Genomic DNA, 21,190 nt, shown 5'->3' with positions numbered 1-21,190 from the left:
TGTGTTGTACCTGCTGTTTTGTTTCTTGGAAGCTGGAGGGAAGGGAGGGGTAATGCACTCACCTGTGGCTCATGTGTTATACCTCTGCCATCCAGAAATGAAACACTTGTGTGGAGATGGGTTCTTACTGCGTAATTTAATAAAGTTTTAAAAAATAAAAAATAATATGTGTTTTTAATTTCTTCCTATGCAACACTGTGCCGTTGTGAAAATGACAGGGAAGAATGAAGTGCCTTGATACAAACAAATACAAACCAAACCCCAAATTAGAGCAGGATTCTCCAGAGACTTGCATTTGCATGTAATGCAAAGGAGACAGCTCAGATGTGCAGGAGTTACTGTCACTGATGACTTGTGTGCTGATGCATTTTTCTGGGAAGTGTTAGACAGTATGGGGAACTTGATAAGAGTCTTGATGAAATCTAAAATTCACATTCCACTCACACATCCTGCATAGTAAATAAGATACTGTTACATTCTCTTCAGAGATGTAAGGGTACTTCCTTTATTTTCAGTAAAAACTGATGTTTATTTTCTCTGCAGTGAGGCACACCTAGAATAATGCAAGTCTAGAATCACCTCTCTAAATACATACAAACCAGCTAAAGCTAAAGAAGTCAAACAGTTCTACTGATGGCAATGATTATTCTGATATTATTCTATTTAAATAGTAATGTTTTGTCTAATTTTTCAAATGTCTGTAAAAGACTCAAGTTCCCCCAAGCTGAAGTTCTGCTTTTCTAAGTATTATAGTCTTTTAAGTTTAATTTACTTCAATTATTCATCTATGTGTTCTGTACCTAGTATATTAGCCATTCTGTTTTAATGCACTCAAGTACTTCAAAGGTTTCTTTGCTTTCTTTCATCCATTTTTTTTGTCAAGATTTTCCTAAAATTAGCAGACACACTTTATGCAGTAAAGAATTTGACTAGGAAAAAAGTTGGAGATGACACTGTCATCTGTGTGTTTGTTAATGTGGTCCCAAATTATAAAATGTATTTTTTTCTTTAGTAGAGAAGTTGTGAGCACACATTAACATTTTAGCTAAAGAATTCCACAGAAATTACAGATATTAGCTAGAGCAACTGCTGTGTACATAAATGCATAGCTGATTAGAGAAATTGTCATTCATCAGGCTAATTTTATTAACAGCATAATAAATGCATATTAGGTATGCTGGAAGGAGGGTGGAGGCTTGACATACAAACTTTATGTGCCTGTTCTAAGTGCACAGAGCAATTGCACTGTCCTTTTTAAAGGTGCTTTGAAGCCAGCTTGGGATTTAATTTTCTGTGCATTTGCTAAGAGACACTCTTGGTGCAGGAAGAATTGATTTGATTGCAGCACGATCTGTGCTGTGCATTGAGGTGCAGGTGAGGTACAGGAGGTACCGAGCTGATCCTCTGCCTCCTGCACCGCGGCTGGGATTTTAACAGTGGAATTTATAAATACATGTAGATGTAGGCACACATTTTTCAGTTTGACTGGTGCCTCACGAGGCCTGGCTGCTCAGGGAGGGGTGGGCAGCTGGCAGAGCCCTCCCTGTGTTCTGCAGTGCACCGGCTCCTCTCGGGTATTTCTGCGTTTGAGGGCACCCAGCAGCACTCATCAGTCCCTCTGAGAGATGGAGCAACACTTAATAGCAGGGGAATCCCCTGCGGGCCCTGGGATGGAGGAAGCTGCAAGGGCACCTGACTGCAAGGGGAGCTGGCATTTGAAAGGCTGGCTGGAAGACGGTGAATGTGCTGAGCTGCAGATGATGGCAGTGCCCGCTCTTCCCATCGGTAAGTGCCGTGGCGCAGCTCACAAAGCGCTGCTCGGTCCCAGGCCGCTCTCGCAGGTTTTTTCTGTCGCTTTTGAGGGGCGGCCGCCCGTCCCCGGGGCGCGCGCCCGGCGCCGCCTCAGCCGCACTGCGGCGCGCGGGGGCGGGGCGCGCGCACGCCCCGCGCGGTTCGAATCGCAGCAGCCAATCGGCGGCCGGCGGGGCTCCGGGACTGGCCAATCACAGCGCGCCGGCGGCTCGCGCAGGCTATAAAAGGCGGCGGCGCGGCGTGGTGCGGAGGGCGTGGCCGGCGCTGTGGGAGCGGCGCAAGATGGCGGAGGGGGACAACAACAGCGTCTACCAGCTGGTGAGGGCGGGCGGGGGCTGGCGGCTTCTCGGGCCTGCGGGAGCGGCGGAGCCGGGCCCGCCCTGCTCTGCTCTGCCCTGCTCTGCTCACGCTGCTCTGTCCTGCCCGCAGCGGTGGCTGACGAGGGCCGCTCGGCCCGCGCTGTGTGACGCGGTTTGGCGCCGGGGGTTGCTATGGGCTCGGCTCGGGGCCGCGCGTGGGGCGGCGGCTGCGCTGCTGCTCGCGGGCCGGAGATCACCTGGCGTTAGCTGACCTGCGGGGGTTATTACCCCGCCTGTGTCTGTCTGTCTGTCTGTGGCAGTCTGTCAGTCTGTGTCCGTGTGTGCAGCCTCCCGCTGCGGGAGCGAACGCCGCAGCGATACGGGAGAGTGGCGGGCGCCGGGTGATCTTAACTAAACGTGCCAAGATAAGCGTGAATAGTTACATCAGCACAAGGATAGATGTGTAGTTATGCATCATTTGGTAAGCCTCTTGCCGTGGGAAATGGGAAAATGGCTGTAAAAGGCCGTGAAGGGGCAGAGGCTGGGCACAGGGAACAGCTCACAGCTTGCAGGGAGGCTCCGGAGTTTGTAGAAAGCCCAGGGAACTGTGTTATTTCAGTGGCGTCAGAGTTGTCATTGGAATTAAGTGTAGCACACAGCTCAGAGTGAAACCTGTTCTGTTCCCTCGGCGCAGCAGACGTGTGTGTCTCCATGGCTTTTCACCTCTCGTGCTCGGGCAGCAGGCAGTTCTGCTCACGGCTTGTCTGAGTTTTGCAGTCTCAGATACCATCTCCCACTGAGGGGAGACTGTTAAGCTCTGTTAAATGTGGAACACCTCAGGTGAGCTGCTGAACAAGCTGGTGGCAGTGCAGGTGGGCCCTCCTTGCAGGAGAGGTGTAGGGAGGAATGTAGGAATCCCATAGGAAGAAGAGTTTAAAGGCTGTTTTCGGCAGCTTCTGGGAAAACTTGCTGTCCAAATTTGATCAGTTGGATAACTTCACTGTGGATTCCGAGTCTTTATCCATCTTCCTCATAATAAACTGGTGTTGGACAGCAGCTAGAAAGCTTCATTGTAATGTGGTAGAGTTGTCTTGGAAAATACATTTGTTTTCAAACAGTTCTCATATTACACTTTTCCAGTCACTGACACTGAAAACTTGAGAGGCTTTAGCGAGGCTTTTAAACCTGACTTTCTACTGATCTGTGGGGATGGGGTAGGGTAAATGGGAGATTAGGGGGAAACACCTTGGCAGAATCTGTGAGGAGGTGTTGTTTGGCCTATACATGCTGCTTGGATCTTGGGTATTGCTACAATGTCATAAATTAGTACAAAACTCACTTATTACTAATTCAATGACTCAGATTGGTGGCTGGGATCTTTAATTATTGCACTGGGGTGTTTTATAGCTGCTTCAGTGTGGGAATTAATTTGATTCTCTGGTTAGTTAAAGGGGTTTTCTCTCTTTTGTGTAGGCTGCTGAAACTGCAAGCTTGGAAGAGCAGTTGCAAGGATGGGGAGAAGTGATTTTGATGACAGATAAAGTTCTTCGCTGGGAGCGAGCCTGGTTTCCTCTGGCACTGATGAGTGTTGTTTCCTTTTCTTTCCTGTAAGTACCTTCTGGAGGGAGCCTGCAACATCACTGCATCTTCATGGCTGCTACCCAACCCATTAAAAAATTAATAGGACATCTGGAGAAGTCTAATAGAAAGGCTTTAACTCTGTTTCTTAAAACCTGTGAACTTCGTTGGAAATTAAAAACAGTGAAAACAGAAAGTAACACATATCCCATCCTGCTCAGAATGGTTTCTGCAAAAGCTGTTTGCCAGCAGTAGTTGCTGGGTTTTTTACTGTGCTCAGCTGAATGTTCTTCAGTGTTGCATTCATCTTCTTTGTACTCATTCTTTGTACTCTGCTTCTTAGTCAGATCTCACGATCTGCTTTGGCTTTCCCCCCACCCCACACCAATAGCAGCATCCTTACAGAAAGCTTGTTTCCATAGGGCAAAATATCCTATTCTGCCTCTTTGCTGTGGTGCTTAGGATAAGTTCAGGGGGTTTTGCACAGTTAGGGGTTTTTTTATATTCTCTAATATGTCTTTTGAGAAAGGGAAAAGAGAAGACTGCAGGTAACTTCCACTCAGCAGGGTGTGAGGATGTTGCCTGTCTGATTGGAGGTGCTGGAGGCACTTGGGAGTGCCTCTGTATAACATGGTAGTAAAGATGTCCTGAGTGCCTTGCACAGACAGCTGTTTGTGCCAGCTGTGCAGTTTGCCATTTGTATCTGTTCCTGCAATAAGGGGAGAAATTACAAAAATAAATGTTGGACCAGGTGAGGCAGAGATAATTGTTCTTTTGGCTAATAATTTTTTTTTTTTTTGTTTTCAGAGGAGATGAGGAAAATCAAATGGATTCTGAAAATTAACTTTTAAAAAGTAATTTTGTGAAATTGAGGGCATTCTGTTACAAATTTTGTGATTATAGCAGGAAAGATCTTGTGCTGAGTAATACTTTGTGGAAATGCAGAACTACTTCAGGTTCTGAGCTCATCAGAATGACCTTGAACATGCAGCACAGTAACACTGTGCAGAGGTACAGAACAGCCCTGCTGTGGACTCGGTCATTCCTTTCTTGTACTGTTTCAGTTTTCAGGAAGTTGTGTGAAGTACAGTTGAATAGCAGAGGGCCCAGCAGGGTGTTATCAGACAGGAGATCAGCTGGTTCTTATCCAGTTGCCCTTGTGCTGTGTTTGAGTGAGAGCAGACTGAATGAGGGGAATGCAGCACTGCTTTAAGTGGAGATTGATGGCCTCCCATCCAGAACAGGTTTGGCTGGCTCTCCCAGCACAGAGCAAACGACAACCTCTAGTGGATCCCAGTTCTGTGACTTGAGCAACAAAATTAGGGCTTTTACTCTACCTGGTTATTTCATACCTTCCCTCATTCATCCTCATCTCTCAGTCAGTGTTAAGTTCACTGTGTGTCAGTTTCTGAGAGAATAATAATGATGAATTTTTACTTCTACTGAACTTTGTACCTTAATTGCTTGTAGCATATTCTTACCTGGTATATTAAAGAGTATTTTGTTTAAGGTTAGGCAAGAGAGTAGGTCTACTGTTGGAAGATCTGAACCAGTGTGCAGAAGTGACTAAGTTTGAGCACTCAAGTAATTTCTCTTCTTTCTGCAGGATGATCTACTATTTGGACCCCTCAGTTCTCTCAGGAGTCTCCTGTTTTGTTATGTTCCTGTGTCTGGCTGATTACCTGGTTCCTGCTCTTGCTCCTCGAATCTTTGGCTCTAATAAGTGGTGAGGAAAGCTCCAATTGAAACACTTTCTTGAGTGTAATTATGGTCTTTTATCAAAATGGATACTTTGTCGAGTCATTGTAGTGAGAAATCAGCAATCTGTGCAATCTATAATACATAAAGTGACAGTAAAAACATGTTCTTCTTTCTTTTTCTGGAAAATGGTTACTACAACATACATTTATTGTTCCTCTTTATCTGAAAAATCAGATTTTTTTAGGAATAGGCACATTATTTACTCTCCATTAAGCATGCTAGTTAGTTCTGCTAGACTAGTCTTTAGTAATTAATGGATAATACATAGTAAGAAGTAAAATTATGTGGAGTTATGAGTACTGATTGTATGTTTGGAAAAAGGCAATAGTAAGTGTGATGAAGAAAGAGTAATTAAGAATATGAATGTGATTGTGGTTGAAACAGATTTTTAAAAAGGCAAGGCTTGTATAAAAGCAGTAACCAGAAGAAGAACCTGATTTGAACAAAACTTTGAGTTAGAGGTAAATTTTATTGTATCTACTTTAGGATGACTAATGGATAAATTAATTAATTATTTATGTGTATCACACTGATACCAGATGAAGGTCAGTAGTCTTTGGTTTGAATATGGTTGCTCTTGGAGAGTCAATTTAGCAGAGTCAGCATACAGGAAAATCACATGGGCACTTCCATTGCAGTGCTCAATAAGGTATCAAGCTAAGCAGAGCAAATGCCAGGATAAGCACTGGCTACATTTTTACTGCTGAAAAAATGCCAGGAGAGATTTTTTTTTAATTTTCAATTAAATCTTGAATTCTTATTTCTGGCTTTTTGCCCCCTCCCTTTTATTAAAGGACCACAGAACAGCAGCAAAGATTTCATGAGATTTGCAGCAATTTGGTGAAATCTCGTCGCCGGATTGTTGGCTGGTGGAAACGCCTCTTCACTCTGAAGGAGGAAAAGCCTAAAATGGTATTGGGTTCTAGGAATTAATCTCTATTGTCTTAAGATTTTGTCTGATTTAGCTTCCAAACCAGCAGCTGGCAGCTCTGGTCACACATTTATTCAGACCTGGAGTGGTAAGGTACAAGACTTAAAAACTTGCAGTTGTTTGTAGTTCAGGAGCATACCCTTGGTAATAGAGAAAGACTGGATTTCTCTGGATAGTTTTTTTGGAAACAAGTTGTTTCCAGTGTGCACAAACTGTCCAAAGAACTGGATCTTTAGCAGTGAGTCAGCTGGTACATGAGCTGATGAGCCACTGTCCCAAAAGCAGCTTTGGGTGCAGCACTGGGGATGGCACTAAGGGATATCTGGGCAAAAGAGAACAGTACCCTGTCCAGCTGATAGTCTGAAAATAAGTGAGAATATACAATTACAGATCCTGTAATCTCAGTTTTAACACACCTGTGCAGAGGTATCACATGTGGAAGAGCCAGAAAGCTTCACTTTAGTTTTAAATGTTAAAGTATTGCCAAATACTGAAGGGAAGGGAGAATCCTCAGCAGGTCTGTGCTAACTCTTCCCTTTTCACTTCTAGTACTTCATGACCATGCTCTTCACCCTTGCTGTGGTTGCCTGGATTGGACAGCAAGTTCATAATCTCTTTCTGACCTATCTTATTGGTAAGTGTGGGCATGCAAAACACAAAGGACTCTTGTTAGCTGCCTGAAATGGATTGAGACTTGTAGAAGTAATTTTTGAGTAAGTGTGAGGTGTGTTTGTTGCAGGGTTATGTTTTCTCTTTTCAAGCAATTAATGAGGCTTAAGAGAAGCAAAGAATTGCAGTGACAGAAGCTTGTTAAGGGAGTATTAATTCTCTTTTTTCTTATTCTCTACAGTAAGCTTCTTGTTGCTGTTTCCTGGACTAAACCAACATGGGATCATCACAAAGTACATTGGAATGGCAAAAAGGGAGATCAACAAACTTCTCAAGCACAAGGAAAAGAAAAATGAATGAAGACTTTAACTGCTGTTCATTCTAGTGAAAGGTTTTCTTGGGAACAGTTTTGAGAATTAATGTATAATTAAGACAATAGAAGTTGTATTGCTCACTGACTTTTTTTTTTTTTTTAAATTGGCTCCCTGATGAAGTGATAAAGTCACTCCAGCAACTGCTGTGGGTTTGTCTCTTGCTGTGCTGGGTAGGTTCTGCAGCCTGGAGCTGATCCTGTTTGAGATCCTCTGCTTTGATGTATGGAGCTTGTTGAAATGTCTTCATCAAACTAAGAGACCCTGTGCATAACTATCCCAACAGCAGAGCTGTAAAGCCTGATAGTATTTCTGTAACTGTGTTAGTTTTGCTGATCATTAATTGTGGATGCAGCAAGTGTGGGAGGCAGTTCTGAAGGCAGATGCTTCTTGGAGGCTTGTTACTACTGATCCTTGTGGCAGGAGGACAATTAGCTGGGTGAGAATGGCCATGGCTGAGGGTGCACATCCAGAATGGAGGCACGAGGTGGTTCCATTTCTCACTGAATCCGATTGCTTCTTTTGGCTGTGTGTACCTGAGAATGTGTGAGTGGGGGTCTGGAATATATAAACCTGTAGTTGAGTTATTTAGCTGTAGTGTAAACTCATTGCACTGAGACTGTAGAAAATGAGTGAAGGTGTTTGTAACCTTAACAGCTGATTGTTCTGGAAACTGCTGTTGTCATGGAGCCTTGTAGCACGTTTGGTTTTATGAATGTTTGTCTGTATACAAAATCACTCTGAATATGCTGAGTTTGACTCTGTAAATAAGCCTGAATTGTCTGTGCTTTTCTATGATCTCTCCCTCCTTTTTTAAAACTGAACTTTTTTTCTTTAAAAAGCTAAAACCTGTGTTAATGTTTTAAAAGTTTACTGTTTTAAAATGAACTCTCTTCAGTGTCTGTTGTAACTATTGAATAGGTAAATACAGAGTAAAGAGAAACTACTTGAAGACTTGCTCCTTGTCAATGTACAGAAAAGGGTGTCAATGTCTTTTTCAGTTAAGCAGGAGATGTGGGAAGGGTTGAGGAAGTGCCGTGCTGAGCCGGCACAGGCTGTCGGTGGGAGAATCCTGGTGCGTGAGGCCAGGCGGTGACACGGGGCGGTGTTGCAGAGCTGCGTTCCGAGAGAGTTCACTGACACGGGCTGGGTGCTGCACGCACCGAGTGCCGTGCGCCCCTCTGGACTCAGACACAGCGCGTCCATCGGCCGGGCCGTGCTCCCCGCAGCCCCGTGTCCCGGTGTCCCCCTGTCCCCGCGTCGGGCCGGGCGCCCCGCCCGGCGGAGCGCAGCTGTTTGTCCCTCTCGCGCCACCGTAGGCGCGCGAAGCGTTCCCGTTGCCATGGAGGCCGGGCGGCGGCGTCGCTCCGGAAGTTCGACACGCGGCCTCGACCAATGGCGAGGCCCAGAATGGATGCGCGAAGTCTCGCGATATCTCCGCCCGCCGCTGGCGCTCCCATCACCGCGCGCGGCCCGGGCTCTTCCTTTTCCGCCATCACGCTCGCGGTGAGTGGGGCCGGGGCCGCGCTCGCGCCGCATCCGCCGCGTCCCGGCGCCATCCGCGCCCCGCGGCCGCCCCGCGCGCGCCGCCGCTCCGGGCGGGCACCGCCCCACCCGCCCGGCCCGCTTTGAGCGGCGGGCAGCGGCCCTGGCGCCGGCCGGAGCGCCCGGAGCGCGGGCCGGGGGCGGCACCTCCCGGCCGCGGCCCCGCAGCGATGCACGGCGGGAAACGGGGCCTGGGCCGGGCTGGGCGCGGGGAGCCGCGGAGCCGCTGCTCTGCAGGGCGTGCGGACCGTGCGGCGAGCCCGGGCAGGAGGTAGCGGAGCGCGGGGAGCGGTCGGGGCCCGCCGGGGAGCGGCCCCGCGCGGGGCGGGAGCTGTATCGGTGTGGAAGTCCCGGTGCGGCTCGGGATCCGTGCCCGGGCAGGGACACCTCGGGACGGTGCTGGCAGTGCCAAGTCATCGCTGCCGTGCTCGGGGCGCTCCGAGGCGCCTTTCCGAGAGCACTGAGAGCTCCTGGGTTTCCTTCCCGAGCGTTGTGTTTGTGCATCCTGCAGGTTCTTGCTGATCGGTGAGCCGAGCAGCATCTGTTGATTTATTACCACATTGGATTTAGTTATTGCACGGGACTGGGAGTGTGCAGTTGGGTTTTAAGGCCAAGCTGAGGTACCTGGGGAGATGTCACTCTGCTGACATGGTGTCTGGATGGAGGTTTTGAAATCCTGTGTGTGCTTTGATGAAGCCGAGTTTAGCTGTGTCACATTTCCCGACGTGTGATGCCAGTGGTGACTCTTGATCACAGCTGAGCGCGTGCCTCGGTTCACTTATTTACTTCGAGAGCGCTTTTTAAGCTTTAATGCGACATTCTGTCAGCGTTGGATCTTTTAGATCTGGAAGTGCCCTGGGCAGCAGCGCTGCTCAGTGCGTGTGTGGATACCTCTCTCCCCGCAGGCACCATGGTGCGGATGAACGTTCTGGCCGATGCTCTCAAAAGCATCAACAACGCCGAGAAGCGCGGCAAGCGCCAGGTGCTCATCCGGCCGTGCTCCAAAGTCATCGTGCGCTTCCTCACCGTCATGATGAAGCACGGTGAGTCCCCTGCTGCCCCGGGACATGTGCTGAAAGAAGAAATCGGTGCTCCAAGTCGTTTGGTGCAGCATAGTTGTGTTATTGTAGCTAAGTGTTATCTGTGTCTGTGCTGGCCTCCTGCAGGTTACATTGGTGAATTCGAGATAATTGATGACCACAGAGCTGGGAAGATTGTTGTCAACCTCACAGGCAGACTCAACAAGGTAGGATTTGTCTTCTGAATTCAGTTCTTTAAATAAGTGTTTAAATGAGATATTTTTTTTTTGATTTTGTGTTTGTCTGCTCCATTTCTAAAAGAATTGCTTGTAAAGAAAGTGGTATTTGTTGAATCTGTGTAAATAAGTAGTATGGATGTTATCAGTTAAAAGGATGGTTAATTTGTCTGGTTTCAAAGTGATATGGGTCACTAATTACATTTCTTCTAAACTCTGAATATGTAAGATGCTTTCAGGGAAGTCTGCTTGCAAGTGCTCTGTATTTCTCTCTCTTCAAAGGCTTTCTGGCTACCTAGTGCTTTCTCAGTTTCTTTGCTACTTAAATTATCTGGAAGACTTGTCTTAAGAGATAGGAGCTGAGTTGGTTTCCAGTTGATGTTTGATACCTGCAGATGTGGAGAACACAAACCTTCTCCTGCTGCCAGGTGGGCTTTGCTTGCAGTGAGGGAAGGTTGAGTGTTCCATTAATTGGTGCTTGTGAAGTTCCTGGGGCATATGAGGCATTTGTGTGTGGTTTGGAAATTTTTAAATGCTTGTGTCTCAAACTGCTGAGCTGTGTAGTTCAGTGGTGACTTGCTGTGCATCACTGTTCATAGTGAAGGTCTTCAACTGAGAGTTCATCACTAAAAAATAAAAACCTTGGTCAGAATCTGTTGGGGGCTGTTCTCATGATGAGTAGATACATAATCTGAAAATGACATGAGTGTATAAGGCAGATAATCCTGACACCCCCAAATTACTGTAGTAATTACAGCATTATGTCCAATAAAAGTGATGTAGGTCAGGTTTGAGGGTAGTGTTCCTTGAACTCTTCAGGGATGATTTTGTAATGGATCTTCCAGGCTAATGGATATGATGTTTCTGTCAATCACTGCAAGGAGGGAACAGTTGTTTAGTTCAGAAAAATGTGCATGGTGCAGGAAGGTTTGCCTCTGGTTTGGTGTTGGATAGTTGTTAAGGTGATTTGAGCCAGTGAGGTAATTGGTGGTGATGCTGATGGTCTTGGTCAGTGATGTGATTACCTTGAAAATTCCAGTAACTTCTCTGCATGTTAATTTCTTCCTGGTTAAAATCTACATGGTTTGTTTTTTTGTTTTGTTTTGTTTTGTTTTGTTTTGTTTTGTTTTGCTAACTGTATGATGGTTAGAGGTAGAATATCCCTGACCAATCCCAGGAATTGTGCTGATGTTGTGGAGCAGGGAGAGAGGCTGAGGAACTTGGGTGTGGAGTGCTGGATGTGAGGGTCCTGGTAAAGTCCTTCAGGCAGGGAGCTGGGATCACAGATGTGCAAATCCATACAGTTCTTCAGTTTGTAATGGAATCCTCTTTTGCAGTGTGGTGTGATCAGTCCCAGATTTGATGTGCAGCTGAAGGATTTGGAAAAGTGGCAGAACAACCTGCTGCCCTCCCGTCAGTTTGGGTGAGTATGGGGAAGGGGCAGATGTGTTCTGTGTAAAAATGTTACACTCACAAACTGCCAGAGTTAGACTCACCTGGCACCTTTCCTCTGATCAGCCTGGAGTTAAATTCCAGTCTAAAAATCCATCCTCCATATAAATGTCCTTTTAAACCAGTTTTAAAGGGGCACTGCTAAGCAAGGATCTGTTTCTGTTTGGCTTTGGTAAAAATCCTTGTTTCACCATTTCACAGTTTAATAGAAAACAGGACTTTTCTTGTACTTGTTTGGTTTTATGAATGGCCATTTTTAAATGGGGAAGGAGTTATGAAAGTTACCAGGTCAGTGGAAGTAGATTGTACTACTTGAATTCATGTGTCCTGATTATCAGATATGAAGTGATAAGGGACTTGGAGCCTCTGTTTAACAAACCTCCAGAGCACAGGAAGTCTTTCTCTTATGCAGTGTATTTTTTTTTCACAAACTGTATGGAGTTGAGAGCTGTAAGTCTCAGGATGGCAGAGCTGCAAGAGTCCAGGGCCTCAGCCAGTCTGTCCTGTCAAAGGAAGGATTAACATTTTGAGCTGTTTCTGTTCCTAGAGCTGCAGCAGTAGCTCCTGCTCCAGCTGGCCCTGTGTACTCTGCTCTGTGCTGTCACTGGGAGTTCTGAGAGGATATGCAGATTGGTGGGACTGGAGTTCTCACACCTGGAGCTGTGTGGGTGAGGTGTGTTGGTGATGCAGGTGTTGGCATGAGCAGTGACAGCTGCTGCAGATGCAGGTCCTGCCCTGCACCAGGCAGTGCTCAGCACTGGGAGCAGCATCTGAGGACAGAAGTGGGCTTGGTCTAGAAACCTTGGAGTTCTGCAGCAGCTGGACAGGGACTGCCCAGTGGGAACATGCAGGGGAAGAGGCAAATATTTGGAGCACAGAGCTCTGTTAGTGTCCTGTGTGTGCTGCACAGCTGTGCTCATGAGAGGAGCTGCTTTTGCACTGCTGATAATCAGATCTCACTGTGTTGGGCCTGTCCTTGCAGGAGCAGGCCTTGCTGCTGTGACACAGATGAAATGGGTGCTGTCAGCTCTGCAGCAGGGAGATAAACTGAACTTTGCTCTCTTGGCAGGTATATTGTACTGACAACCTCAGCTGGCATCATGGACCATGAAGAGGCGAGACGAAAACACACAGGAGGCAAAATCCTGGGATTCTTTTTCTAAAACTTGTAAAAAAAGAGGATACTAATAAATTGTTCAAATGGACTCTGGTGTTTCCAGTCAGTATTTTAGTGACTTTGAACACTGGTGTGATAGTGTTTGTAACAGCTCTTCAATAGTGCTCGAGTTCCAGCTTCACTTCAAATGATATTTGTGTTCCACACCATCCCTGGTCACAGTTCTATTTCTGTTAATGATTTAATCTTCTTCTGAAAGTCCCCCCTGGAGTGGCAGTTTGGGGTCATTGTGCAGGGGAGCTCTGATGCTAAACTGATGCTAATCCTGGCTGTCCTGCATGGGCTCACCTGGCACATGTGTCTCCAGTTCCCTGTGTGTGATCCTGGAGTTTCACCTTTTGGCTCCATAATAGAAGATGCCTTGCCAGAAGGTAATTCCTCTATATGGTTTAAAAAGTTATGGGATTCTGGAATAATTACAATGGTTGAAGTTTTTATTTCAGATCACAAACTTGTTCCACATCATAGAGTGAATGGAGTAACTGAGGTTGGGAGGTGAATAATAATTATTTTCCTTCAAATTTCTACTTTGGAAATGTTTTGAAAGAAACACCAGAATTTTGGATAGAGTAGTTCCTGTGCAGCTGCTTTGTATGTAGACACCAACAACTCTTTGGGGTTTCTTTGTTTTTGGAGTGAGGAAATAAGGTTGTCTGAACCTAAAGGTAGGAAATATTTAATATTGAATGAGTTGGTGTTTGCTTAGGCATGTGACAGCACAGTGTCCTTGATGCAGAGCAGTCAGGTGTGTCTTACAGCTGGAGCTGCCCTGCCTTGTTTCACTTTGGAGTCTTACCAGGAAATGTAGCAAGTGTTTGAACACTAAACCAGCTGGTGAGTTCTGGTACAAACATTGGAAACCAACTTTTCTTTCTTGGTGATACATCCCCATGCCCACTGTGTACAGTTGCTTTACTGGAATTTGGTGCTTTGGCTACTTCACAAACCTTGGCATGGAAGGGACTCTTCAGGCACCAAGTCTGAGCTCCAGAACTGTAACCTCTCTCCATTCAGAGTGTTAATGGAGAAAAGGAGGTGGTACTTGTGAGAAATGGATTTGTAAATAATTTTTTAAAGCTTGACTAAGAGCTTACACAATTTTTTACAAAAAATTTTTTTCAAAAAATTTTCCAACAGGTATTGCTAAGCCCAAGGTCTTTGCTGTGGACAGACCCAGCACTGTCACTGGGTGTGGTGCTTTCTGAGGAGCACAGGAGCCAGCAGAGCTCAGAAAGTGCCTGCAGGAAATGGTGGCACCAGCATCCTGATCTGAGCCTGCCTGGGAAGAGCAGGGGCACAGGCTGCAGCTGCTTCACCTGCTGGGCCACAGCTGTGGTGGTTTAAGTTTAAAGTGTGGGGTGGAGACAGCACCAAAACATTCAAATGGCATCACTGATGCTCAGTTCTGGCTGGGAAGTTGCTTAGCTGAAGATGTGTACACTGAATTTGAGTAGTTACAAAGTCAAGAGTGTTTCAAGCCCTGTTTATTGTCAAATTGAGCTATCTAGTGACAGCTGGGTTTTTTCCTATCCATGAATTCCATTCTGCACCTGAGATTTTGTACTTCTTGCCCAGAGTAACCCTGAAGATTGTATCAAGATTTCACTATTCTTTTTTATAAAATCTTGATTTTTATCAAGTCTAGAATAGAACACATTTCTTGTACCGAGTGGAAGAAGGCCAGTGACAGTTCCAAGGCTTCCTTGGGATGAATTTACTGTGGCAAGTTTCCTGCCAGTTTCACAGTGGTTTTAAATCAGTTTTACACAGGACATGGTAGTTTTTCTGACCCAGCTTAGCTGTGTGTGTCCTTTACTCCCACAGAGACTCCTGAGGTAACAATTTCTGATCTCAGTTGGCAGATCATTGGGAATGAGCTGTAAATTTATTCCACAAGCCAGCCCAGCAACTTCTATAGAATTATTAAATGGAAATTAGAGCTCTGGTGCAACAAGAACAACTTGGAGGAGAGGAAGCAGCAGCAGAAGCACCTTTTCCACAGGATATCTACAAAAGTAACTACATCAAGCTTAGCACATGTGGCAGCTGGTGTGGCTGATTTGAGTTCATGAGATGATCTGTGAGTTGCTCCTCTCTGCTGAGAGCTTTACTCAGTGAAATTTGGAAGGTGAGCTTGGGAGCTGACAGGGGAGATCATGTCAACACAGCAGCTTTAAATGGGTTTGCAGGAATTCTTACTCCCAGACATGTTTAAAATCTAAAATTGGTATATTTTTTTAACCTTGGTGATGTTTAGTGGGCTGAGGGCATGTATGGGCCTTGGGCAAGCAGCTGGTAGGTAAAAGCATTTTGGGTAGAAAAAGGATTGATAGAGGTGAGAGGGGAAATGGCAGAAAGCAGCAGGCCCAGGGGGTGGAATGGGGCCAGAACTTAATTTAGATGTGAAAAGGAGTGAATTGGAAATAGCTGGGAGAGGGTTGGTGGTGCCCCTGCGAGGTGCAGCCCAGCTCACCTCTGCACTCACATCTCTGTTTGGGGGCTGGTGCTCCTTGTGCCAGGGCTCAGGGAGAGGAGGAAGGATTTCCACACTGCCTGCCTGCTGTGGAGCCACACACCAACTGACTGAGAGAGTCAGCAGAGGGCAGCATCCCACCTGCAATCCACCCTCATTTCTGTGTCCTGCTGGAGTCTAACCCTGATTTCTGTGCCCTGCTGGAGTCTAACCCTGATTTCTGTGCCCTGCTGCAATCCAACCCTGATTTCTGTGCCCTGCTGGAGTCTAACCCTCATTTCTGTGCCCTGCTGCAATCTAACCCTGATTTCTGTGCCCTGCTGGAGTCTAACCCTGATTTCTGTGTCCTGCTGCAATCTAACCCTGATTTCTGTGCCCTGCTGGAGTCTAACCCTCATTTCTGTGCCCTGCTGCAATCCACCCTCATTTCTGTGCCCTGCTGGAGTCTAACCCTGATTTCTGTGTCCTGCTGCAATCCACCCTCATTTCTGTGCCCTGCTGGAGTCTAACCCTCATTTCTGTGCCCTGCTGCAATCTAACCCTGATTTCTGTGTCCTGCTGCAATCTAACCCTGATTTCTGTGCCCTGCTGCAATCCAACCCTCATTTCTGTGCCCTGCTGGAGTCTAACCCTGATTTCTGTGCCCTGCTGCAATCCAACCCTGATTTCTGTGCCCTGCTCACAGCCAGAGCTGCTTCTGTCTGTGATGCTTTGAGCCAAGTTTTAGGTAATGTTGGAGGTGAGAGCAGGACTGGATTTTCAGAGTACTGCAGCTGAAGGAGCCTGGTGTGTGACAGTGGCTTCCCTGGAAATGCACCTTTCCCTCCTCATCCTGTCTAATGCTATTAGCTAATTCAGATTTAAGACAAGGCTGTGTCCTACTGCCAATTAATGTATCTGTCTCTCAGTAAATATCTGGCTGGATTTAACCCTAGTTACTGTGCTTACTAACCACAGAATTTTCCAATGAAGCCAAGGGGTTTCAGGTGCTGCTGGCCTCCATTCTGTTCATGCCTCTGTTTGCTCAGGTGCTGCTCCTGTATCAATGCAGCAATTCTGATCCTCAGGACAGCCCATCTGATCAGGCTTGTGATGCTGTTGGTGCCTTTGTGCTAGGGCAGGACTCAAGTTCCTGGTCTAGTTTAGTTACATTTTATTGGGGGTTTTATGTGCTGGTGCTACATTTAATCACTGGATATGCATTTCTGTGACATTATCTGCTTTTGTAGGGTGTGTGACCCCCCTCCTCCCCTCAACTTTCAGACTGCTTTTTTTAACAGATTTGGGATAATTCTGTGTGAGGATCATGGAAATGGAAACATTCCTGCTACTGTGCAATCCATTGCTTTGCCTTTTGGACCTTTATAATTTATGACTAAGGCTTGTTTTTTTTCATATTTAATTAACTTGATTTATTGTTCCCACTCTGTGAACAAACCATGCTACACATTCTCCAGCAAACTCTTTTTCCAGGAGCCTGCAATCCCCTGCCTGTCATCTCCAGATGTCTCTCTTGCCTTAATATAAGAAAATACGAAAAAGGCAAAAGTACCAAAATACTTGGTATGTGATCTTGGATAGAAATGTGTTTGTGCAACACTCCTCCACCTTCACTTCCCCAGTAGACTAGAGTGGGACTGACCCCTTCATTTGTGGAGAAGAAATGCAAAATGTAGCAGAACCATCCTTGTCCTCACAGATGCAGGTTAACTCTGCTCTCAGCTGGACAGGCTGTAAGCAGGAAGAGGCAAGGATTACATCTGGGAGTAGGGGAAAAGTAGGGGATGGGTGATGTTAAAGAAAAGCTGCTCCTCAGCCCAGCTCTGGGCACTGCCTTAGGCTCATCAGCTCCATGGATGGAGCTCAGTTGTTTTGTCCCACTGTTCTGTTTGTGCCACTTTAAAAAGCAAAGTCCAGGAACATCAATGACAACTTTAGGTTCTCAGCATCTTTACAAATCAGGCCTTTAACCATAAGAATGAGAAAAAGGGGAGAAATGAAAAGCTATTTTTTTCCTTTTCTTCCTCCACCTCTGCAATTCTCAGGAATGCTTGTCTCCTCACTGGCAGCAACATCCAGCTGTGCTCTTGCATAACAGGATCCTCAGCACACGATCCACGTGTCTGTGTGGGCTGGTAACTGGTGCTGGCCCTCCTTCAGTCCTTGGGATTCCTTCCCTAGGGCAGCAACAGCAGCCCCCAGTTCAACACCTGCACTGCTCAAGTCTGGAACCATTCTCTCCTGGCTGGGGGTGTCTGAGCTGGCTGCACACCTTGCTGTGCTGGGAGTGTGTTTGTTCTGTCCAGGGTGGGCTCATGGGTCTGTCCCTCCTGAGCCAAAGCTTGTTTCCCATGACTGGTGGTGAATTTGACTCGGTTCTATTTCCAGTTTAAGGTTCTAGTCCAGCCCAGGTAGCAGAATTTGGGGTTTTATCTGGAGCCTTGTGTGGTGTCACATCAGGTGAAAGAGGAGATGTGTGTCATGGGACCACTGGATTCATCTGCAGGCAGCTGTTTGCTCTGGGAGGGAAGCAGAAATCAGGAGAATATTTTTAGCTCTGCAACTCTTTTCTTGAATGACATTCAGTCCTCACCAGCCTTTGATGAGCAGACAAACAATCCCTGAAGGGAAGAGCTGGAGGTGCCTGACCTGTGCTGGGCTGGCAGCTCCTGGTGTGGCTCTGGGATGCTGGGACAGTGGGACAGCAGCCACCACCTAATGCACTGCTGAGAGTGCAGGAAGGTGTCTGAGCATGAACAAAAATGATTCTGAGCCCATTTTCCTGAGACACACCTTGTCCTGTGGAGCCACAAGCCCATGGCACATCAGGGATCAACCCCAGGCCAGAGAACCCATCTTGCAAATTGCTGAATTACAAACCCAGTGCTGGTAGGTGCTGGCTCCAGAAATAGCTACAGAGATAGCACATAACACTCCCTGATAGCTGAAACAAAAAGAATCAAACTGTACAAAAGTGTGCATTAATTGCTAACTCTCTCCTGTCTGCTTAAATCATGAGAAATAAAGGTCTCCTCTTTAGTGATGAGCAGTTCCAGGCAGAACAGACGTGATGGGGAAACATGTTTGGAATAAATACTGATGTGAATGACACTTATTAGCTACAGTGTGGCATATTTATTTCTCTGTAGTTAGCATAATAGCACAGCTTGAAATGAGAAGGGTTCTTTGCTTGTGTCTGTGTGCACAAAAATAACAATGGGCTGTTCTGGGCAGAATGCAGATGGTTCTGCTGCCTGCAGTTAGCACTGGTGGTTGGGTGGTGTGGCAGGGAGTGAGGGGCCAGCACGGCTGTGCTGTGGGCAGCCTTCCCTTCTTGTGTCAAATCTTGTCTTCTCCAACCTTCCCTTCTTGTGTCCAGCCTTCCCTTCCCTGTGTCAAATCTTGTCTTCTCCAACCTTCCCTTCTTGTGTCCAACCTTCCCTTCTTGTGTCCAACCTTCCCTTCTTGTGTCCAGCCTTCCCTTCCCTGTGTCAAACCTTCCCTTCCCTTCTTTGTCCATCCTTCCTTTCCCTGTGTCCAGCCTCCCTTTCCTTGTGTCCATCCTTCCCTTTCTTGTGTCAAACCATCCCTTCCCTGTGTCCAATCCTTCCCTTTTCTTTGTCCATCCTTCCTTTCCCTGTGTCCATCCATCTCTCCCCTGTGTCCATCCTTCCCTCCCCTGTCCATCCTTCCCTTGGCATTTCTCACCTCAGCAGTGAGGACCTGCAGGAGTTTTCAGAGCAGTGACCAGTTCATTCATCCCACACTATTTTTGCCATATCCTCCCCAAGATCCTGGAGCAGGGAGGGAGGGAAAGCTTTGCTGGGTCTGTTGGGCAGGCACAGGGAGAAGGTTCCCCTTGCAAGAGCTTCCACACAAACCTGGCACCTGAGTGGGTCAGTGGGCATCACCTTTGCATTGTTGCTTTGAAACAGCAATTCCTCCTCTCTTCTGCACATTTCAATGTAAGAACATGTGGAGAGGGACAATCTCTCTGTCCTGTTCAGCTCTGAGTTGAAGGGACCTGGTGGATTGCAGCTGCTGGGGAAGGGAAGAGAGCAGGTGCACAGACAGAGGGGCTGCTGGAGCCCTCTCCCCTTGAGGAAAATCGTGAGGCATTCCAGGTAAGAAGCCCAGGAGCTCCCAGGTGGGCTGTGAACTTGAGCACTGTCTCAGGGGCCATCTCACAAGCCTTTGGTAAGGGGAATAATTACACTGTGGTAAAAGTATTTACTTGCCAGGTATTTGCCTGCCTTACTGCACTGTGTTCTTCCATTGCTGAAATGCAAGATGAAAAACCTGGAAGTAACAAACTTTCTGTTCCAAGCCACTTGATTGAGTGCCTGGTTCAGAAGTACCATAAAAGTGCCAGACCTGGGCTTGAAATATCTCATTACCAGGTGTCAGGTTGCTTATAACTCCCACTCTGGGATTGTTGAGGATTTTTTTTCCTGTTGGTCTTTTAATGAAAATGCCAGAGGGGGAAAAACTATTGCAAAAAATAAAAAACGCTGCTTTGATTGAAAATAAAAATGCTGAGGCAGCAGCAACTTTCAGTGGTTGCATTGCCCTGAGAGATGATTCCCAAGCCTGGGGGTGTTGTGAGGGCCTGGTGTGGGCACAGCCCTGGCTTCTGGTGTGTGGGAGATTCGTGTGGTGCCTCAATAAACCTCCTGGGGAGAGAAAATGATGCTGTGGAGGGACAGCCTTGGCCAGGCCCAGCTCTCACTGACTTTGGGTGTCTCCAGTGCCTTCAGCCCTGGGCTCCAGCTGTGCCTCCCTCTGCCTGGTGTTTTCCATCTCCTGCTGGAGAAGGGGCTGTCAGGGATGGAACATGCTGCTGTGCCCTTGCTGTCTGCCAGGAGCTGTGCCCTGTCCCCTCCTGCCTGGGACACACAGACAGAGGTTTAGGGGTGTCCTGGGCTGCAGCACAGGATGTGAAATGTGAATTCTGTCCCATCTGTTAACCCAGCTGGGGCAGTGACCCTGATCTCCTGGCACACATTATCTGCTCATGGGCCATCTTTAAACCAGCTGGGCAATCATCTTTATCTTCCCACAGCCCATCCTCCCTCCAGGAGATATCTCCTGTTCATGGCCAGTGAGTCCCAGGGCATGACTGATAAAATTCCATCATCCCACTGGGAGATGCTCCAGCCAGGGGAGGAGCCAAGCCTTTCCTACCCAGATAAAAACTGAGATTTGGGACACCAAGGGACCTTCTTTCCACTGGATTCCAGAGGAAAACCAGACCTTTCCACATCATCCCTGGAGCTTCAGAGGAAACTGCACCTTCTCCAGGAGCACTGCTCCAGCTGAACCACATCTGCCCCTGCAGGAGGATGCAGCCACCATTGAATGGGACTGTGCCAACACCCTGACTGACTGACGGGTGTCAGCTTGGATTCTGACTCTGGCAGGGCTGGAATTGTTCTGTGTAATACTGCATTGCTATTTTAATTTTCCTAGTAAAGAACTGTTATTCCTAATTCCCATCTCTTTGCCTGAGAGCCCCTTAATTTCAAAATTATTATAATAATCTGGAGGGAGGGGGTTTCCATTCTCCATTTCAAAGAGAAGCTCCTGCCTTTATTGGCAGACACCTGTCCTCCAAACCAGGACCTGGGGAGGCCATGGTGCCCCAGAGCAGCTTTGGGGTTTCTGTCCTGCTCCTTTGGCCCTGCAATCCCCTCCTTTCAGGAATTCTGGCACTTCCCACAGCAGGGGAAGGGAAACTTGGAGACGTGGCGAACAATTTGCAACAGTTAAAGCTCCAAGAAAAGCATCTTGCAAGGAAAATCAGACAGAGCAGGAAAAACAGCATTTACCATCAATGTAACACAGCTGAAATCTCATCCTGGGAGATAATCATCTCTGACTCCAGCAGTAAAAATAAAGGACAGAAACTGGAAGAAGCCAGAAAACAG

The 21,190-nt window shown here is 47.0% G+C and overlaps 2 protein-coding genes across 2 annotated transcripts; both read left to right on the top strand.

The window, feature by feature from the left end:
* Positions 1 to 2,033: 2,033 nt before the first annotated feature.
* ARL6IP1 (ADP ribosylation factor like GTPase 6 interacting protein 1) lies at positions 2,034 to 8,313 on the top strand. Its single transcript, XM_056503791.1, has 6 exons — positions 2,034 to 2,130; positions 3,585 to 3,718; positions 5,296 to 5,415; positions 6,245 to 6,362; positions 6,931 to 7,015; positions 7,232 to 8,313. The coding sequence occupies exons 1-6, from the start codon at positions 2,095 to 2,097 to the stop codon at positions 7,348 to 7,350; spliced, it is 612 nt and encodes a 203-aa protein (XP_056359766.1). The 5' UTR covers positions 2,034 to 2,094; the 3' UTR covers positions 7,351 to 8,313.
* A 246-nt stretch (positions 8,314 to 8,559) lies between these two features.
* On the top strand, positions 8,560 to 12,818 carry RPS15A (ribosomal protein S15a). The gene is made up of 5 exons (XM_056503792.1): positions 8,560 to 8,867; positions 9,812 to 9,949; positions 10,073 to 10,152; positions 11,499 to 11,584; positions 12,683 to 12,818. Exons 2-5 carry the CDS (start codon positions 9,817 to 9,819, stop codon positions 12,774 to 12,776), a joined length of 393 nt encoding a protein of 130 aa, XP_056359767.1. The 5' UTR covers positions 8,560 to 8,867; positions 9,812 to 9,816; the 3' UTR covers positions 12,777 to 12,818.
* Positions 12,819 to 21,190: the final 8,372 nt, after the last annotated feature.

This window comes from Oenanthe melanoleuca, chromosome 14 (genome assembly GCF_029582105.1).
Source record: "Oenanthe melanoleuca isolate GR-GAL-2019-014 chromosome 14, OMel1.0, whole genome shotgun sequence".
NCBI lineage: Eukaryota > Metazoa > Chordata > Aves > Passeriformes > Muscicapidae > Oenanthe > Oenanthe melanoleuca.
This window is presented reverse-complemented; position numbering and strand designations above follow the sequence as displayed.

Bases quoted from the DNA above. Each gene is read 5' to 3' on its own strand.
- ARL6IP1 (XM_056503791.1), top strand. From the start codon at position 2,095: ATGGCGGAGGGGGACAACAACAGCGTCTACCAGCTG. The intron at 2,131-3,584 runs GTGAGGGCGGGC...TCTTTTGTGTAG, and splicing joins ACAACAGCGTCTACCAGCTG to GCTGCTGAAACTGCAAGCTT. The intron at 5,416-6,244 runs GTGAGGAAAGCT...CTTTTATTAAAG, and splicing joins ATCTTTGGCTCTAATAAGTG to GACCACAGAACAGCAGCAAA.
- RPS15A (XM_056503792.1), top strand. From the start codon at position 9,817: ATGGTGCGGATGAACGTTCTGGCCGATGCTCTCAAAAGCATCAACAAC. The intron at 10,153-11,498 runs GTAGGATTTGTC...CCTCTTTTGCAG, and splicing joins TCACAGGCAGACTCAACAAG to TGTGGTGTGATCAGTCCCAG. The intron at 11,585-12,682 runs GTGAGTATGGGG...CTCTCTTGGCAG, and splicing joins CTGCCCTCCCGTCAGTTTGG to GTATATTGTACTGACAACCT.